Source organism: Urocitellus parryii, chromosome 12, assembly GCF_045843805.1.
Source record: "Urocitellus parryii isolate mUroPar1 chromosome 12, mUroPar1.hap1, whole genome shotgun sequence".
NCBI lineage: Eukaryota > Metazoa > Chordata > Mammalia > Rodentia > Sciuridae > Urocitellus > Urocitellus parryii.
Window position 1 is genome coordinate 32,049,547 of NC_135542.1, and position 20,427 is coordinate 32,069,973.

Below are 20,427 nucleotides of genomic sequence, written 5' to 3' on the forward strand. Positions count from 1 at the left end.
TGCACATCCTGCCCGTCTGGCTCCGTGAGCCCAGAACGGCAGGGAGGGAACCCTCGTGCTGCAAGGGGGCAGACCATCTAGGAAGCAGGGACACCAAGGTCATGGGCTGTCTAGTCTGGGCTTTGAACTGTGGATCAATAACCACTGACGACAGATTCGGTTTTGATAAAACACACTGAAAATGAAATTTTCCCTGACCCCTGATGATGTCCGAAAAGGAAAGACAACAGCACGGGAGCCAGAGCTTCTGCTCCTCACAGCCCCAAGCTTCTTCAGGAGAAAAGCCAAACCAGCTTGATCAGTAGCTGAACAGTCATGGCAAGGGGCAGAGGGAGCACCAGGCCAGCAGGAAGGAGGCGCGTCCCGAGCCGGGGCTTCCTGGCACGAGGAACCGTAATGGGAGAAACACTCCCTGGAAGACCACTTTGTTAAGTCGGGGAAACCTTGAGGGCATCACAGGAAGGACGAGGGAGGAGCTGCGGGGGTGTGGCAGCTGCTTCCTTCCTCTGGAGTCCCCGCGGTCTCCAGAGGAAACCAGAGGCTCCAAGCACAGATGGAGACCCACAGACGTAAAGCCAGTCGCCGCTGGAGTCTCCACCACCTTCCAAACCAGACATGCCGCCCACAGCACTGCCTCTGGGCCCGGGCTCCTGAACGTTTGTGGCATGAATGTTAATGAGTGGGAATCCTTCATGTGGATGTCTTGGGCATAAGTAGAAACTCCCGAAGAACCCAGCAGGAACCTATTCAGATGCCGGGACTTTGAGGAAAACCCAGGGCGCAACCTCGGGCCTGGGGCTGGCACGGCTGAGGTGGGGCTGATGCCCCGGTGCTCTCCTGAGGTGGCAGTTCTGCAGTCTTACAAAGTTCAAGATGGGAGAAATGGAGACCTGCTCATGCCACACACAAAACACTCAACATCAGACCTGCCATGTCATGAAAAGAGGGTTGCTGCCTCTGAGTGAGGGCCATTTTACCTCAGGCCCGCTCTCCTCTTCCTGCTCGTGTTGCAGGACAGAACCCCCGCGACTGGGGCACTCCTGGGCAGCTGCTGAGGACCCACCTCTTTCTTCATCCAGCTTCACTGTCACCTGCACAACAAGTTGTAGCCCCAAGCATCATCTCGAGGTAGAAAGAAAGAGCCGGGCTCCCCTGGACACGGTGGGCCTTTTATTGGAACTGAAGGCGTCATTACAGAGTGCAAATGTTTCTTTGGTAAGGTACTGAATACAGTGAACACGAAAAGGCATCGGCTGCTGGTGACAGAACAGGAAACAAATATAGACACTAGGCTTCAGGCCACAGCACGGCCCTCACTTGCTGCCAGGACACTCCTCAGGTCACCAGGACCGAGCGCCAGCTGGGGACCCCACAGGCAAGTCAGTTGGAGTTACAGAGATCGACAGCCCTAGACCCTGGCCCAAGCCACGCGCTGCACCGCGCTCCTCTGTGTGCAGCAGCAGAGCCCCCAGTGCAGGTCACGGCCACCCTGCCACCTGAGCCACTAGCCACAGGATTTTAGGCAGACTCGTGAGCTTCCTCGTTCACAGAACTGCTTTAAGATTCGATGGCTAAATTTGATTTAATATTTCAGAAGAAATGCTGTGGCCTGGGAAATACAAACCAGCCTGAGTTTATTCTTTAGCAATGTGAGGATAAGCAGCCCAATACCCACATGTGTACATAGACCATAGTCCACTGCCAACACCCGCGGTCTGTGCAGCAGGCCTCGTGACCCCTGGGAGGACAGCAGGCTAGCCATCCATCACACCAGCCTCCCCAGGCTGGAAGGGCCCCTCCTGTGCCAGAGGCAGCACGAAGCCCAGTCTTCCCTGTCCCCACGATGGTCTCACTGCATGTTCCCAGGCTGACTCCTGCCACCTGGCTCTAGACCTGGGTCCTCCAGGTCCCCTCCCAGCCAACCTCAGGCAGGAAGAGACTCAGAAATGGGTAGAAGGAAATCGGCAAGTTAGAATGTTCCTCAAAACCCAGGTCACTCCGTCTTTAGACTAAGATGGAAGGTTTTGGTCAATTAAAAAGAGACCATGAGGTATGACAGTTGCTTTTCACTAAATTCTAAAAACAAGAATTAGAAAATAAAAATAAAACAAAAAAATACTTTTGTATAATGATGTTTCTGCCATGTCTACACCTAAGAAATGGGCAGGTTTTTTTTTTTAATATAAAACATCATGCAGTTAAAAAATACACCAGGTACAGGGATTCCTCTTTTAAAGGTTCACATGATGGCGTCAGAGTCCCCACGCTGGGACTCCGGTTGTCACTGCCCTGCAGAGGACCTGGAGAGTAGGCCTTGCTCGTGGTCAGCAGAGGAGCTGGCAGGCACACCAAGGCCGCAGGCCACTGGCCAGTGCCTGGGCCTTCCAGGAGGCTCCAGGAGGAAGAGGGAAGGTTCCACTCCGGCCCCAGGAGGAAGAGCCCGTCGGTAGGGTGGCCTGGTGACGTCCTCCGTGGGAGGAGGAGCAGTCACTGACACACAGCTGCTTCGCTTCACGGTTAGATACTGAGGAGCTGAGAAAGGACCAAGGAGGTGGGGCAGACAGCAGGCAGGGAGCGGTAGCCCGAGTGACCCGACCGGGTCCCCAGAACGCTCTCCTGAAGATCCCGTTTTGTTTCGTGCCAAACGTGATTTTCTTTTTTAGTGTGGTCTGATGCAGCCCAGGCATCAAGAGCCTCCTGCCTCCTCTCTGTGAGGCCCCCGACTGCCGGCAACACCTGTCTGCCAGTGCCTGGCCCCAGAGCAGGCGTGGCAGGCGATTAGAGGCCTGCCTCACGGAAAAGAAGTGGTGTGATCAGGCAGAATCAACTTAGGAGCCTAAAGAGTTAACTGTGCGATTTAATAGTAGCACCAGATTTTCACTTGAAAGAATTAAATAAAACCTGAGAAGTCTAACACAGAGTGGCTCCCCTTCCTGCCTGCCGCTTCCTCCACGGAGCGCAGGTCTGGGGCGCCCGGACTGCTGTCTGAGGCCCAGCCCAGGCCCGACACACCGGAGGGCAGGGGCTCCCTCTGGTCTGCACTCCTGGTGGACTTTGTTCCTGCCAGAGCTGCACAGACCCACCCGGGAGCCTGCAGGAGCTAGGGCTTCTCTACACAGACTGGACAACAGGCTCCTTCCGTCTCCACGGGCTCAGGGCAGGTGGCAGGAGGGCAGGATTCCACGAAGCAGGTGACCTGCCCGTCCTGGGGGAGGGGGAGATGGGCACAGTGTCATTTCAAGAACTGACCTGGACCTGGGGCGGGTCACTCCGTATCCACGTCCCCACCCCTTGGCCTGCAGAGGCCTTCCCTCTCCTGCGACTAGGAAAGGGGCCCTTCTTGGCAGGCTTCCCAGCTACAGACTCGAGGGAAGGTGACTGCCACTGGGACCATGGGTGACTCACCCTCCTCCTACCCCTGATTCCTCCAGGACAATGGATCAGAGAACACCAGGAGGCCACCTAGGCCTGCTCTCCCTGTTTGCTGCCCAAAGGAGACAGGCCCAGGGTGCCTGGGTGCCCTCCCCACATCCCTGACAAAGGCACAGCCTCATCTGCAGCGGCACCCGAGGCGCCTGGGGGTCCTCATGCTCACAGCCCCCACAGCCCCAGTCTGGGCTGCAGGTGGGCTTCTGCTGCCTCCTGGTACCCACGCCCCCCCTGCTCACCTTCTCCCAAAGCCAGCTCGAGCCCCATTTCCCGTGTTGCTAGTGCCCAGTGGGGAGGTGATTATCAGGGACTCTCTGGGGGAAGGAGCCCAGCGGCTGGGTTTTCAGGTTTCCAGGGTGGACACGTTAGTGCCACAGCTGGCAGAAGGTGGAGCTGGAGCACCCAGTGCCCACTGCTTGTCCTGCCCTGAGCATGGCTGCACACTGCCCAGGTCTGGGCACCAGCACTGCCTGGTAGGCACAGCCACAGCTGGCACTGAGAGGTGGGCCCCTGGTGCTCCCGGGGAAAGGCAAGGACCTGGGAGGAGCTGGACTGGCCCTGACGTGTGGCGTGGCGGGGGTGCTCTGTACTCACTTTGCACCCACAGACGGTGCAGGGGTCGGGTCTCCACGTGGCGCTGTTGGCACGGGGCTCTCCACTGGCATCCACACACTCTGTGGTGCTGAGCCGGGACTCCAGCCTGTTGATCTGCAGCAGGACACAGAGCGTCCCTCACCTCTGAGCAAGCCTCCCCCCATGAGGTGACACCCGACACTGCTCACACACAGAACTCTGAAGCACTGCTGGGAACCTCAGTGGCACTGACCAGACAGGCTCCCGATGGCCTGGCAGCCTCTCTGAAGCCAGAGGAGCCAGGGCGCTTTCCTCCCACGACTGCCCCCGATCCAGGGCAGAGCGCACTACACGCCGTGTTCCCAGGAGCGGTGGCGGGCCAGCCTGGGTATCAGGCCACCTGGCTTCCCATGGGTGGGCTGCTGGGGTGCACTGGACACATGGTGTCCACAGTAGAGGTGTGGGTCAGTGGTGCAGGATGTGAGGGAGGCTGCAGGAGCCCAGAGACCCCCCGAGGGCCAGCTTCCCACACCCGGGCCTCTGTGCAGAGGCCCCCTCTACGAGCAGGGAGAAGCCGAGGCCCCGCCACCGTCTGCCGCCATGCACTCCGCGACAGGGATGCCGTGCTGTGGCTCACTGAATGCTTCCCCCTCGGGTGTCCTGCCCTTGCAGCTGAGCCTGATCTCAGTGGTGCTGAGGTCCGGCATAGAGAGAGCACACTCACCACGCGCCTTCCTGTTCTGGGAACAAATATCTGTGAACCCTGCCCAGCTGCAGCGGCAGCTGCCCTGACAGTAGGCCACACCAGCTGTGCGCAGAGGAGACCGCCAACCTGTGGCCTGTGTGTGTCCACAGGGGCAGCTTCTCGTCGCAGCCCACCAACCACAACAGTGGTCTCGGCCTGGCAGAGCACACCCTTACCTCTGCACGGGCCAGGCTGCCCCAGAGTTGAGTGACCGCAGACCTGTCTACCCTGCCAGACCCTAGGCACGTGCAGCTGATCCCGAGTTAACTCAGAGCTGGGCCTGTGTGGGTCTCAACGGAGACACGCGTGTGGGCACTGAGCTCAGCACCACAAGGCCAGGCCTGAGCCACAGCTGCCTGAAAATCCCCACAGGACCCAGCAGCCAGCAGGGTGTCACCCGAGTCCCCGTCTGCAGCCTGCAGCCATCCCTCTCCAAGCAGCTGAAGAGGAGTTCAGGTTTGCCTCCTCCCCAGCTGTGTTCTCAGCAAAGTCACCTGGCTGGTGGCCACACCGCCCAGGACACTCACTACCCACTGCCTACTGTCCCTGATCCTCTGGGAAACCCGGGGAGACAAGCAGGGCCCACAGCAGCAAGCCGTGGACTGGAGTGGTGCCCAGCAGGGTGCTCGCCCTCGGTCCTTGGAGAAGGAAGGCCTCCTGATCGGAGGAGGCAGGCGGGCTGCGGAGAAGGCTGCGGTGGAGGGGCTCAGCCCGCCTCACCTGCTTCCTGAGCTCTGTGATGGTCTCCTGCATTTCTAGGACAAACTCTCGGAAGTCGCTGGTCACGGGTGCTCCTGGGCGCTCCCGGGCGGCTGAGGTGGTGTTGCCCTGTTGTTCGCTGGGTTTCAGCACACTACGGGAGGAGAAGCGCAGACTCACCCACCGGTTCCTGGCTCCTGAGTTCCCTGAGTACCAGAGCCGTGGCCCAGCGTAGCCCCCAGGGCTCCCCAGACCTCCCTCCCGTGACAGCCTGGCTGAAAAAAAGCGCAGGCTGGCAGGGAGACCGCGGCCTGTCACCAGGCATCCAGCGGCTGGGGCCTGCTTCCCGTGTACCAAGAGACCAGCACCTTCGCAACTTCCGGGGTCGCATTCCCCGGCGGGGCTTGTCCTCCCTGTAGCTGAAGTCCAGAGACCGCCTGCCTCGGAAGTGGTAGGAAAACGCGTTGAACTGTCCCCTGGTCCTACAGTCTAAAGAGAAACCAGAAAAGGGCACGCTGCAGACAGTGAGGAACTACTGTGCATCTCATCAAACGGGAACCCCCTTTGTGGGGCGGTCAATGAACCAGTTGTGGTGCCTGGGGCCAGGAAGGGATTGTGGATCTGACCTCTGAGGTCCCTAGGCATCCAAAAGGTGGGAGTGGGCCCCACTCCAGCACCCGCAATGCCACCAGGCCACCCTGCTGTCTGACCAGTCCCCCACAGCTCACACACAGAGGCCAGGGGCTGACTCCAGAGGCTGCTGGCGTGGGGCCCCCTCCTGTGGCCCGGTGGCCTGGTGCACCTGACACCCTCCCCCACCCGTCCTCCGGAGGTGGGCCACCTCTGCTGCGCCCAAGGGAGCCCCAGACACCTTCTCTGAGGCTTTTCTCCTGGGCCCAGGTGGAGTGAGGTGCTCTGGGCATGGGACCCTGGGGCTTCCCACATCATCCGACACAGCGGGCAGGGTTTCTGGGGGCTGGTGGCTCTGCCTCACTGAGGACCAGAAAGAAGGTCAAGGCCACTATGGCCCTTTCCTGATTTGACAGCCTCAGGGGACCACTGCGGCAGGAAGGTACAAGACCAAGGCCCACGAGGACAATACTGAGGCCCTGTGGTGGGCTCTCCAGTTCCCGTCCTAGGTGGTATTCGCGGGCTGGCTAGATTGTCATCTGGAGAGTGTTCTTCAAGGATCACAGCCCATTTCTGTCCCTCAACACCGCTGAGGAGGACCCCTTAGCTCGGCACTGTGTCCCAGCACCTAAGCACTGAGCTTCTGGCCCAGGCCCAGAATGCCGACCCGCCCACGGCACGCTGCCTGCCAATCACCCCAGAGCATGGCTCAGATAAATGCATCGGACCACCCAGCAGGGCCCCTCACAGCCCTGGCCCCTCCGGGGACCCCAGCACTCTGACACAGGGCAGGATGAGCCTGACTGGCGGTCCCCTCCCTGGCAGAGTCCACAGTGGGGACTAGAGAAGGCAGGGTCACTCCCAATCCCAGGTACCACAGAGTGGGTGCACAAGGGAGGGGTCTGTAGCCCATGAGGTCCCCAGGGAGCAGGCTGTCTGGGGACGGGCCCCCATCCCTGCCAGGAGAGCCCTTGGGCTGCCTGGTGTGCAGGGCGGGTCTGGCCCATGCTGCTCAGGCCCCAGGCTCTGCCCTGGCTCAGGAGGCAGGAGCTGCCTGGCTGGTTGGCCCCAGTGAGGCTGGGGGGGGCAATGTGAGTGGACACAGGGAAGCCGATGTGCTCCTGTCGGTGAGCTGGACCACGCAGGGCCCAGGACAGTGTAGGCAGAGAGCCTGAGCCCAGAACCAGAATCCACCCTTCTGGGCACAGTCCCCTGCCCAGGCCCTGGGGGCTGTGAAGTTGGAGTTGCTCATCTCCCCCCTCGGGCAGCGTGCTCACAGACCCTTGGTTTGCTCAGACACCAACACAACCCCTTAGGGAGACCCACGTCCCCAGCCAGCAGACTGACTCCACGTGTCTCCTGATGCCGTGCACCAAGCCCAGCAAAGGGCCCAACCCTGAGGAAATATCAGGTGAGCTGCCAGGAGGCGATTGCTACGCGACAGAGGAGTGAAGACAGACGCCGAGACTCGATTCCTGTTTAGACGATGCCACAGGACTTGCAGGTGAGAGGTAAGTCATGGCCCTGAACAGAATCTGGAGCCCAGATGTAAAGCAGCACAGAGGACATCACTGGACATTACTGAACAGAAGGCAAAATCTGAGCGAACTCCATAAACCGCTCATGAAAACGTCCCAATTCTGACAATACACACTTATGCTACTTAGAAGCAAGGCAGTGCAATGCCTACACTATCCTGGGCTAATACAGAAAAACATCCACATGGCGCACGCGCATGTGCGCGCGCGCACACACACACACACACACACACACAGTGACAGAGGGGCACTGTAAGGCAAGATGTTAACAACTGGTGAAGCTAGGTGCAGTGTGCAGTTCCTAATCGTGTCCCAATGCTCACTGCAACAATTCCAAACGATTTCAGAATGCTTAGCGCAAATGAGGGTGTGGGCGTGCACTTGCATGTATGTATGTGTGCATGTGTGAACGAATGGGCCTCTGTGTGTGAGTGTACGTGCATCTGTGTTCATGTGTACATCTGTTTTTCCCTAAGACTCATCAATCCCACAAATAAGTCATAATTGCTACCCTGGTCAAGAGCATCAGTCACCCACCTCCCAGGAGCTGTTTCTTGGGATTCCCAGGGGCACAGGGGGCAGCCTGGGGGCTGACAAGACGTGGCCACAGCTTAGGAAGTGTGCTGGACAGGTGCCTTCTTTGAAAATTGAACCAACATAAATAGAAGCTGATATTTTGGCCTGTCAGACTTCAATTCTTTCTTTTTCTTTTCCTGCTATATTTTAGATATAGCTTTTGGGTTAAAATAAAAACAGATAACCTTACAAAGCATTTTTAAGCTGTGGTGGCCCAGGGCCAAGCCCACTGTTTCAGGGGAAAGTACCGGAACCCAGTGTGGGCAAGTAGCTCTCGTGGTGGTGGCTGCCCTGCAGAGAGCGCCCACAGGACCCAGGAGCACCAGCCCAGGGGGCGGGTCTCCAGTGGAGAGCAGACGCCTGGCTCTGTTCCAGCTCAGGCAGCCAGAGGGCCTGCTGGAGTTATCAGATGGCAGAGTCCCTGCATCTGAGAGTAAGAAGAGCTGGCTTTTCCCATGGCTTTCAATGGAACCATTTTCTGCCAACAGAATGGATCTCTCTGCTGTGCTCCAGCAGAAGCGTTCACGCCCAATGCACCAGAACACAACAGAAACAGGTAAAGTCCCCAGCAGAAGTGAGGAGGCAGATGCCTCGACCCGGAAAACTCGGGGCCCAGCAAGCAGTGTCCATGCACGTGAAGGTCCCACCACACACGCAGGCACATGTGCACTGATGTACGTGTGGAGACAGGAAATCCGATCACACACTTCCCTCCCAGAGACTGAGACCCGCGGATGACCATCCAACACCTGCTGCACCTGCGTCCAGGCAGCAGGAGGAGGGGTGGCCAGTGTCTGAACTCTGTGCTCCTCCTGAGCCCACCTGCTGTGCAGGCTGGACCATCCAACACCTGCTGCACCTGCGTCCAGGCAGCAGGAGGAGGGGTGGCCAGTGTCTGAACTCTGTGCTCCTCCTGAGCCCACCTGCTGTGCAGGCTGGACCATCCAACACCTGCTGCACCTGCGTCCAGGCAGCAGGAGGAGGGAGTGGCCAGTGTCTGAACTCTGTGCTCCTCCTGAGCCCACCTGCTGTGCAGGCTGGACCATCCAACACCTGCTGCACCTGTGTCCAGGCAGCAGGAGGAGGGAGTGGCCAGTGTCTGAACTCTGTGCTCCTCCTGAGCCCACCTGCTGTGCAGGCTGGACCATCCAACACCTGCTGCACCTGCGTCCAGGCAGCAGGAGGAGGGGGTGGCCAGTGTCTGAACTCTGTGCTCCTCCTGAGCCCACCTGCTGTGCAGGCTGGACCATCCAACACCTGCTGCACCTGCGTCCAGGCAGCAGGAGGAGGGGTGGCCAGTGTCTGAACTCTGTGCTCCTCCTGAGCCCACCTGCTGTGCAGGCTCCATGAGGGCACCCTGGCCGGCATAAGGGGCAGCCCCACTTTTTTAGGGTGCGGGTGCCAGGCTGCCTCCACGTGCCCTTCTCCATCTGCTCCGAGGCTGGGCTTCGCTCAGGGGCACTTGTGTTCAGACACTCACCAGGCTCTACAGGGAGACCAGCCAGGCCTGAGGAGCACTGTGCCTGCACCCCTCCCAGTGCTGCGGTCACTGTGGACACGGGGCCCACGGATCCCCTGGCCACCGTGAGGGGTGGGCGAGGCAGTGCGGGGGGTGGAGTGGGGTCCGCCCTGGGCACGTTTCCCAGCGCCAGGCAGGGACCCTCACTGGCGTGCTGCAGTCTGCGTCTGCACAGACGACCTCCAGCTGTTATTGCGCCCTGTGCCCTGTTCCTCAGGTCTGCCAGGAGATGGTGCTGCCTGGCAGCAGCCGCCCAGTCTCCTGTGGCCATGTCTCCTGATGGCACCGAGGCCAGGAGGAGCGGCTGCCCAGACCTGCTGCGTGGGCACAACCCTTGGGATGTGTGAGGTGACAGCTCCTCGGGAGCATCTCAGGACATGTGGGCCAGTGGGCTACCCCACCCGTGCCCACACCCCCCCACTGTCGGGCTGCCCTTGGCCGACACTGGAAACGCAGGAGTGGGGCGGGCAGCGTGGGCCACGCACCTTCGCAGCAGTCCTGCCACACACGCAGGTCCACACGGGGGATGTCCTGGCAGCTGCCATAGCCATGTGGGAACTCAGCCACCCGGAACACGTCCCCTGGCACACGGGTGATGTTGTCTGAGTTGTCACAGAGGATCCTGGCCAGGGACGTCTGCTTGAGCTGCGTCAGCTGGGCGGGGGAGAACACCCCGGGGTTTTCATACCACAACCTGCAGGGGCAGAGACGCGAGGTCAGAAGCAGGAAGGGACGCCCCGGGACCCAGGAGGGGGCTGAGCTGTCTCTCCAGCAGCAGGGAGCTGGCCCAGAGCAGCAGCTGCTCGCGCTTCTCCCCAAACAAAGCGGATGCAGAACCCCGAACACAGGAGGCCGCCTGCCAGCTGCCGGGGCAGCAACACGGGGGACAGGCCACTTACAAAACAAGGATATCTGCAAGCCGTCTGCAGAGTTACTAAGGAATAGGGAGGGTGGGCCGCCTCCCAGGCATCCAATACATTCACGACGCCAGCCTAAGTCGCAGAGAGGGCCAGCCAGAAGCTCAGCTGCTCTGAGGTCCACAGGGGCAGAACGGCATGGGTGGACCCACAGGCTTCCAGGAGCTGAATCCTGCCCCTCAGGCTGGGGACTCAGGGCACCTGGCCAGGTGTGGCTAGCCTAAGGAGGTCCACCAGGGTGTGGCTTTTCCTTCTCAGCCAGGGTGGGTCTCTGTGTCTCTGGAGGTCATGGCAGTCTCTGCAGGGCATCTGCGCTCACCTGTCCCCATCCCGCAGGCGCCGGAACTGAGTGCTGAGCAGGCACATCAGAGTGGGCCCCAGGCGGCTGCCAGGAACCAGGTCCTCCACCATGAGGGCCGGGAACAGGTCGATGTTGAGGGTGGAGCCGTACAGTCTGCAACAAAGAGGCAGGTCCCTTACCTAACAGGGCGGCACACGGCAGAAAACACAGCAAATGCAAACGGCCTCCTTTTTTCTTTCACTACTTTACATTATTCATAACTATACTTCACAAACAAATTCACCTTTATTTCTTTAAAACATAGATCCATTATACTTTGAAGACCTTTTCCTACTTTGTATTTTGTGGGTGTAAAATGTACAGGCCCCAACTTATCTATCAAAGATTTGAAAAACCCAAGAAAGCAAATTGAACCACACACCCCACTGCTCTGCAGGGAAAACCCACCATCCACTATGCCTGCCGGGCCTCTGTCCATGGATGTATGGACAAGGACCAGTATGTAGCCACAGCCACAGCTTTAACAGAGTGGAACTGCATTCTACCATACATTGGAAATATATCTGCCATAATGAAATGTTTTCTAACAAAGATGCCAAAGGACTAGGAGGAAGCTGAAGTGTCAGATTACTAACTTCTTTACCAAATTCTTCCAATTCCTCAGAAATACTGGCTTACAAACAAACACTGATGACTTCTACAGGTCGTTCACGTCCCAGAGTTTCACGGTTTTCAAAGGCTGTGCTGGTCAACAGGAGCCATGGTTCCAGGCTCACTGGAGTCCTAAAGGTCACTCCCCACAGAGCACACAGGAGGCACACGTAGCCAGGGCCTCTGCCTCTGGTCAGCAGCAGGCACACCAGTGGGCTCCTCCGTGGGCACAAACATGGCTCTGCTCCAGCCCCAGCTCCCAGGGGCCTGCAGGACACAGCTGCGCTCTCTGTTCCATGTCCAGGCACCCTGGAGGTCCAGCACCTCGGTGGGAAGCTGCTTCTCGAGGAACCTGGAGGCTGACTGGTCTGTGCTGGACAGGGCACCCATTGGACTGCAGGGGCCAGCCGCCTGCAGACTTAGAGGACTTGCTCCCTCCTGGTCTGTCTTCTTCCATCCCCTCTGTGCCCAGGGACTTCCCATGGGCTGCCACGAGTGCTCAGAGGTGTGCCAAGCCTGACAGCTTCCTGTGCCCAGGTGAAGGCCTATCTGTGGCCCATGTCCCCACGACCACTGCTGCTCAGAGAGGGCACTTGGTGGGGACTCGTGGCAAGTGGAGGGGCTGCAGGAAAGCCAGATCCACCTGCCTGAGTTGCTCAGCACAGCCTCAGTTCTGGAACATTCTAGGGTAATTGGGCCTTCAGTCCAGCCACACCCTGGCTAGAAGCACAACTGGGTCAACTGACTGGGAGCTTGTCCTGGCTCAGCAAAGCTCACCTCCTGAGCAGGCTGGGCAGCTGGGCAGTGAAGACCTGGCTGGGCTCCGCCCTCGCGCCCCCTACACTGGGTGGCCAATGGCGCTCTCCTCTCACTCCCGTGCGGTGCCACACACACACAGCAGCAGCACAGCCCGTGGCCAGTCACACTGGTGCCCACACAGGAGCCAGGGCAGCGGCTTCCCAGAACTCACCTTCGCAGCTTCTCGCGGATCTCAGGGTTCTTGATCTCGTTCTTCAGGTCCTCAAAGGTGTGGGCGGCGGACAGGTTGCAGTAGACCCTGTAGTCATGGTAGGGCGGGATGCCGTGGTCCCGGCCACGCTGGATGTTGATGGCAGCCAGGTCGAGGGCCACTGTGTGCGCCATGGAGAAGAGCCGCTCCGTGAGCTCGGTGTTCAGCAGCTGAGAGGGCACACGCATCTTCCCTGCCACCCCGAAGAGACCCCTGAGCAGTGGGTCGATGCCCCCCTCGTTCACGATCCGGAAGGGTGAGAAGAAGGCCTTGTGGAGGGGGATGTGGCCCTGCGCGATGGGCTGGAAGTTCTCGTCCAGCCTCTGGAGCACGGGATTGATGAGCGTGTGGCCAAACCTGAAGGCTGCGGTGGCGAAAGCATTGAAGATGCCGGCGTTGACGTTGGGGTCGTAGCCCCGGTACTCGCCCAGCATCTTCATGCCCACCTCCCCCAGGACTTTGGGCAGCCAGTGCTGGTAGGTGATGTGCTGGATCTCTGCCCCCACGATCTTGCGGGTCTCATGGTAGATGGTGTCCCCGTCCCAGTGCGGGTTCAGCTTCAGCAACTCGGTGGCGATGCGGTTGTGCTCGCGGAACCACAGCGTGTGCATGCTGGTCAGGCCCAGCTGCTCGTTGGCGCGGTGGTCCCCAGCCAGGAAGCAGGGGATGGGGCTCTCATTCTCATCCCTCATGCACTCGGTGGGGGGGCCGGTGGCGAAGGGCAGCAGGGGCTTCCCGGAGCGCTGCACGATGCCCTGCCGCAGCAGGCCGCGGTGGCTGGCCAGGTCCCGGATGCTGCGGGCCTCGTGGTCTGAGCTGCCGTACACGTTGGACGCGTCGATGTAGGAGGTGAGCTGGTTGATCTGCTCCCGGGGGTACACGGAGTTCATGAGCAGGGACGTCATGCCGCTGCCGCACACGGGGCTGGAGCGCACAAAGAACATGCAGCGGGCACCGCTGCGCACGCGGGGGTCATTGGGTGGGATCATGACAGAGAAGCAGGGGGGGTCGTTGCTGCACACGGAGCTGCAGTGCTGCCCGTCGGAGAAGCGGGCCTGGCTCAGGGCCACCACCGTGGAGTCCAGGTCGTGGTCCAGGAACTGGCCCCACTGCATCAGCATGTGCGTGAACTGCTCGTCGGCCGTGACCGCCTCCGTGCCGATCAGCGTGGTGGACACCAGGCGGGGCATGGGGAGCGCGTGCCCGTGGTAGAGCCGCTGGGGGTTGACGCCGCGGGGTGTGTTGAAGCCGTTCTCGTACACGGCCGTCAGCAGGCGCTCGAAGGCCGTGAGCGAGGCGCCCCACATGGGGTGCTGCAGGTTGTTGCAGGTGCCGTCGTGGGTCCGGTACTTCTGGTGGAAGCACACGTCGGAGCAGTTGTTCACACGCCGGTGGGCGGTGCAGCCCGACAAGTTGGCGATGAGGCTCAGGTACTGCGGGGACACCAGGTCGTTGTAGTGATAACCTGCAACACAGGCGGTGCTTGCCTCCTGAGGGGCGGGGGCCTCTCGCAGCCCCCTCTGGCCTTTGGGTAGAGCCCCGCCCGGTGCCCCTGCGGTTCCTGGTCATGAAGCCCTCACGGGCCTGGGGCCTCCAGGCCAGCTCCACTGTGGTGACACTGACAGAGCGAGGCACCTGCACCTTCCCATTTTCTCTCTTCTCCCATGTGGCCCAGCTTGCAGCTACTCGGGGAGAACAGGCAAGAAATACACCCCAAGACCACTGAACACCCCTGACTCCTGCTCACTGGCAGGGCCACTCCCCAGGCCCATCACTGCACAACCGAAGCCCATCAACTGCCACCAAACACCCCTAGGACACGCCCTCCTCACCACTGCTCCAGCATGATCCAGAGGCAGATCCTCACGATGCTTGCCTCAATTCCGAGAGCCTCCTCTTGGCGAGCCCTAGCATAGATGGCCCTCCATCTGGTCTAGGCGCTGGCTCCAGGGGGTCACTGGGCCGCTCAGAGACCTTCAGCCCACCTCCCAGCTGCAGGAGTCCAGACTTGCCCACCAGGCAAGTGACGCAGGGGACAGCTCTTCCTAAGTGAGGGCCCCAGTCTTCCCCTCAGACTTCTGCTCACTCAGAGCTCATGTTCCCAAACTGCCCAAACACTCACAAGGCCTTCCTCAACGCTCCTCTCCCTGGAGCGTGCCTGGGATCTGCCAGAAAGCTGGCACAAGGCACGCATGTGTTCTCACAGATCATGACAGCACAGGCATGCTGACACCCTCACGTGTGAGCACACTGAACCACACATGTGAACTTTACATGTGCACACATGCACAAACATCCCTCCACACTCGAACCATTGTGTGAGCACATTCGTGTGCACATCTATATACACACAGGCACACTCGGATACACGTGCTCACAGGCCTGCTCACACACGCACACATGCTCATAACCAGACACTGACACAGACATGCTCTTGTTCCCATGGACACACATCCAGACACTGCGCAGAATACACACTCTTGCTCACATGCTCGCATACACATATTCTGACACACTGACACAGACATGCATTCTTTTTATTTTGAACCTTGGACTAAACCCAGTGGCACTTAACCATTGAGCCACATCCCCAGCCCTTTTTACTTTTAATATGTTTTTAGTTGTCAATGGACCTTTCTTCTATTTATTTATTTATATGTGGGGCTGAGAACCAAACCCAGTGCCTCACACATGCCAGGCAAGTGCTCTGCCACTGAGCCACAACCCCAGCCCCAGCCCTTTTTGTTTTTTGAGTCAGGGTCTTACTAAGTTGCTGAGGCTGGCCTTGAACTTGTGATCTTCCTGCATTAGTCTCCTGAGCTGCTGAGATGATAGTGTGGCCACTGGGTCTGGGAAGGCATGTACTCGTGCTTACACGTGGTCATGTGCACATATTCAGAGAGGGCACAGGACAGACACTGTTGCTCACACACATGCAAGAGACACGGATACAGGCATGCACTCTTGCTCACTGTGCACACATGCACATATCCAGATACATGGACACAGGATCCACACACTTGCTGAGTCCTGAGCCAAGACTCCACGTTTCCAGCTCTGCTGCAGTGTCCACACGGCCTTAGAGGAAAGGAGACTGCTAGTGTCTGTAGGAAATGGCACCCAGAACACACAGCAGGTGGCGTGAAGGGACCTGGGGAGGCTTCCTGGGCCAGGGAGGGGAGGAGCTCTCAGAAACCCCGGCGCCCAGGGAGAGCAGAGGGGATGCAGCCTACCTGCCTCCCTGCCCCTCCAGTGTACACCTCCCGCATAGAAGAACCAAGTCTGGCTGCTTTCACAGCTACAGCCAGGGAGTCTAGAAAACCCTCAGTCTTGAACCTCAGAAGCACCAAAAACCCAGAGAGCCAAGAAGGAGTCTTCCTTCCACACGTCTCTGCTGCAGCGTGGGCCTCGGGGCTTGCCTGGGGCATGCTCACCTTTTCCCTGGCACTGGCCACGGCAGACATCCTGGCAGCCCCAGCAGACAGCAGTCGAGACCCCCGCTTGGCTTCTCAGGGCTGGGCTGCCTGTGCCCCCGCCCCCTGCCAGGCACCACAGCATGGAGGACCATCCCGTTTCTCTGCTAGAAAACCTGTCTCTGAGCCCCTTCCTGGCAGGCGACGGCCTCCCCATCCCTTCTCCTGCACCGTCCCTCTGCTCCGGCCACACTGACTTGCCCACGTCCTGCCTCGCAGCCTGGGCACCTGCTGCCCCTCATCCCAGGAGGCCTCTCCTCTTTGGGGTCCCCCATCAAGTACCATCTTCACTCTGGAGTGGGCCTGCCCCCAGCAGGGCTGCCTGCCGCCACTGCCCGGGCGGCTCCCGGGGGCTGGTCTCCTGGCTTAGCCCCTGTGCGTATCAGGAGTGCTGGGCCTTCGGGGCTGAGGGTCTCCTTTCTTTCATGTGGCCACATCCCCAGGCCTGGGGGTGGAGCATGTGCCCCAACCAGGGTGGGGGGTGGACGGTGAGGACAGCTCCAGCTGCCACTCAGAGAAAAGGCCAGCGTGGTGGGGCCGTGGGGGTGCTGTGGATTTGTGCCTTCCCAGCCCTCTCCCTAACTAGCACGGAGACAGGCGGAACTGGCAGGGAGCTGAGCAAATCTGAACAGGGCAGATGTGCAGCTGGCATCCCCAGGGGCTGGTCGTGCAGGGCCACAGGGGCGTCCAGGCTGGGGGTGAGAAAGGCAGCCCGCAGCCAGCAGTGACGTCTGGCAACTCTCTCCTTGTGCCGCCGGAGAACGACAGGCCATGAACAGAGGAGCCACACCTGATCCTTGGGGAGGGCTGGGGTGCCCAAGAACACACGGCCTCTGCCGCACCCCCCCGAGCTGTGCCCAGCAAGCAGAGGTGCCCAGACCCTGGCGGAAGGAGACATGCAGCTGCAGTCCCACCTGGAACACCAGGCTGTTCCCTCTTCCCAGGCCTCCAGTAGGGAGGCTGGATGCCCCCAGGACAGGGAGGCAGGGGCTGCAGTCCACCTGTCACCAGGCAGTGCCTAGAAGCTTCGGCTCTGGGACAGGACAGGATGAGGACCGCCCGTCATCACCCAGCTCCGGAGAGAAGTGCCTGCAGACCTACCCCACGCCCCTTTCCTCTCACACGTTCACGGGCAGCCATGTGAAGCCCCAAGTCACCTTCTGCCATGATGGTTTAAAAGGCCTGTGGAAACTGCCTGGAGACGCAGAAACCCCAGGAAGCCGCTCTGACGCGGCCTGGGACGGCTGCTCCCCTTCCCTCCTTCTGTGTGCACGTGAGCCACAGGGCAGGACCGAGGTCTGCGGGGCCTGTCGGCGCCACCAACAGGACAGACTCACACTCTGGTCCTGCAGGGCCACGGTGGGCAGGGCAGAGGGCAGTTCACACTCGGCACCCCCCCAGCCGCCGCCTGGGCTGCCTGGTCAGACGCTGGGAATCTGCAAACACCCCCCACTGCCCAGCACCCACACATGGACCCGCTCGAGCCTCCACCCAAGGGTCATCATGCTCCCAGGGAGGACCTGGTGCAGACAGCCTGGACAGGCCTTTACAGCCTGGTCAGCCCCCCTCAGGCCCAAAGCAGAGCCCCTAGCTGCGACACTGTGTGCCCGTCGCCAGCCTGGGGTGGAAGGTGCCGGAAGCCCTCAGGGCTCACGTGGGCTGTGGGGACGCTGGGCAGGGAGGGGACGCGGTACTGACTGGTTCCGTTCAGGTCGACCATCAGGCCATGCTGCACGTGCTCCTGGATGAGCTGCAGCGTCCGCTCGAAGATCTCTCCCGCTCGGGCTTGTCCCACTGTGTAGGGGTCCCTCGGGTACCGGAACAGGGCCAGCAGGTCATTTGGAGAACGAGGCCGGCTGACAGGAGTTGGGAGAGAGGAGCCATGAAACACGGTGTGGCGTCAAAACCCGCCAGAGTCCAAACGTGCTGGAGCTATTGTGTGTCTCTAGTGCTACTCTGGACCACGGGAGGCACCGTACCTGACTCATCCGGAGAGGAAGGCAAGAGAACAAGGACAGACAGACAAGAGCCAAGAGACACTAAAACAAACCGTTAATCAGGCATCAGAGAAGGGCACAGAGCATCCCAACCCAGGTGCAGAGAGCAGCCGGCTCCGCCAGCAGAGCAGGCGCGGGAGGCCACCTCGGCCAGGCCACTGAGCCTCACGGAAACCGTCTGCCTGCCCTCAGCGTCCACCTTCTATTAGGAAGGGCACGTCCCTGTGTCTCCTAACACCCCAGTCAGAGCCCGTGCCCTTCGTGACGGTGACACTCCAAGTTTCTCTGGGGACCAGACGGGGCAGAGCTCTGTGCGGGGCCCTGGGCTCTCCGCCCGCACCCAGCAAGGGGACCGGAGGCCAGCACCGCCCCGCCCCGTACCTGTCGAACAAGTGTGTCCGCGTGGAGTTGATGGCCCTGTCCACCGTGGCAATCGCTTCCACAATGGAGGTGGCAACAAAGGGGTCCCCGTCTCGGCTGATGTCGGGAACTGGGAAGCACAAGGTCACAGGTTGCCAGGAAGCCACCCGTGACTCACCAGACCCACCCAGACGCCCGGTCACTGGGCATCGCCCCTTCCATCCCACCCAGAGCTCAGGCCCGGGGACGACGGCTGGCCGCAGCAGAGGCGGCCCCCAGGACAGCGGCAGCTGAGGACGCCACATCCCGGGCCCGAGGGGCGTGACCCCAAGAGCCTCAGGAGGCATCTGGAGGCCCCAGGGGCCAGCAGCCAAGCCCAGCCCCTGGCCTCCTTGAAGGCCGGCCTCCACCACCCACGCCTCAGCCACAGCCCTGCCACCAGCCCACCTCCACGGGGTGCTTCCCTGCTGAGGCACCCAGCGTGGCGCACGCACACAACCACTCAGCACACCACCATACCACACCACCACACACCACACACCACCATACCACACATCACCATACCACACATCACCACACCACCACACACCACCATACCACACATCACCATACCACACACCACACCATACTACACAACACACCACACCACCACACACCACCACACACCACCATACCACACACCACACCATACTACACAACACACCACCACACACCACACCAGGCCACCACACACCACACATCACCACCACACACCACCATACCACACATCACCATACCACACACCACACCACACATCACCATACCACACTACCACACACCACCATACCACACATCACCATACCACACACCACACCACACATCACCATACCACACACCACACCACACATCACCATACCACACTACCACACCACACATCACCATACCACACTACCACACACCACCATACCACACATCACCATACCACACACCACACCACACATCACCATACCACACTACCACACACCACCATACCACACATCACCATACCACACACCACACCACACATCACCATACCACACACCACACCACACATCACCATACCACACTACCACACCACACATCACCATACCACACTACCACACACCACCATACCACACATCACCATACCACACACCACACCACACATCACCATACCACACTACCACACACCACACCACACATCACCATACCACACACCACACCACACATCACCATACCACACACCACACCACACATCACCATACCACACTACCACACACCACCATACCACACATCACCATACCACACATCACACCACACATCACCATACCACACACCACACCACACATCACCATACCACACTACCACACACCACCATACCACACATCACCATACCACACACCACACCACACATCACCATACCACACACCACACCATACTACACAACACACCACACCACCACACACCACCACACACCACCATACCACACACCACCATACCACACACCACACCACACATCACCATACCACACTACCACACACCACCATACCACACACCACACCACACATCACCATACCACACTACCACACACCACCATACCACACATCACCATACCACACACCACACCACACATCACCATACCACACACCACACCATACTACACAACACACCACCACACACCACACCAGGCCACCACACACCACACATCACCATACCACACACCACACCACACATCACCATACCACACTACCACACACCACCATACCACACATCACCATACCACACACCACACCACACATCACCATACCACACACCACACCATACTACACAACACACCACCACACACCACACCAGGCCACCACACACCACACATCACCATACCACACATCACACCACACATCACCATACCACACACCACACCACACATCACCATACCACACATCACACCACACATCACCATACCACACACCACACCACACATCACCATACCACACTACCACACACCACCATACC

The 20,427-nt window shown here is 59.7% G+C and overlaps 1 protein-coding gene across 3 annotated transcripts in view; it reads right to left on the reverse strand.

Annotated features, from left to right (window-relative positions):
- Positions 1-1,158: 1,158 nt before the first annotated feature.
- The window catches only part of Pxdn (peroxidasin), an 80,582-nt gene continuing 61,313 nt past the window's right edge, over positions 1,159-20,427 (reverse strand). For 2 of the 3 annotated variants that reach the window (XM_026412849.2, XM_026412848.2), the window contains 9 exons: positions 18,439-18,547; positions 17,759-17,916; positions 12,549-14,052; positions 10,946-11,080; positions 10,195-10,403; positions 5,815-5,935; positions 5,468-5,600; positions 4,024-4,137; positions 1,159-3,205 (listed from right to left, as the gene is read on the reverse strand). In XM_026412849.2, coding sequence (XP_026268634.2) covers positions 3,101-3,205; positions 4,024-4,137; positions 5,468-5,600; positions 5,815-5,935; positions 10,195-10,403; positions 10,946-11,080; positions 12,549-14,052; positions 17,759-17,916; positions 18,439-18,547 — 2,588 coding nt within the window. In that variant the 3' untranslated portion in view covers positions 1,159-3,100. The remainder of the gene's footprint in view (positions 3,206-4,023; positions 4,138-5,467; positions 5,601-5,814; positions 5,936-10,194; positions 10,404-10,945; positions 11,081-12,548; positions 14,053-17,758; positions 17,917-18,438; positions 18,548-20,427) is intronic. The other variant, XM_077791752.1, reaches the window with a different exon arrangement.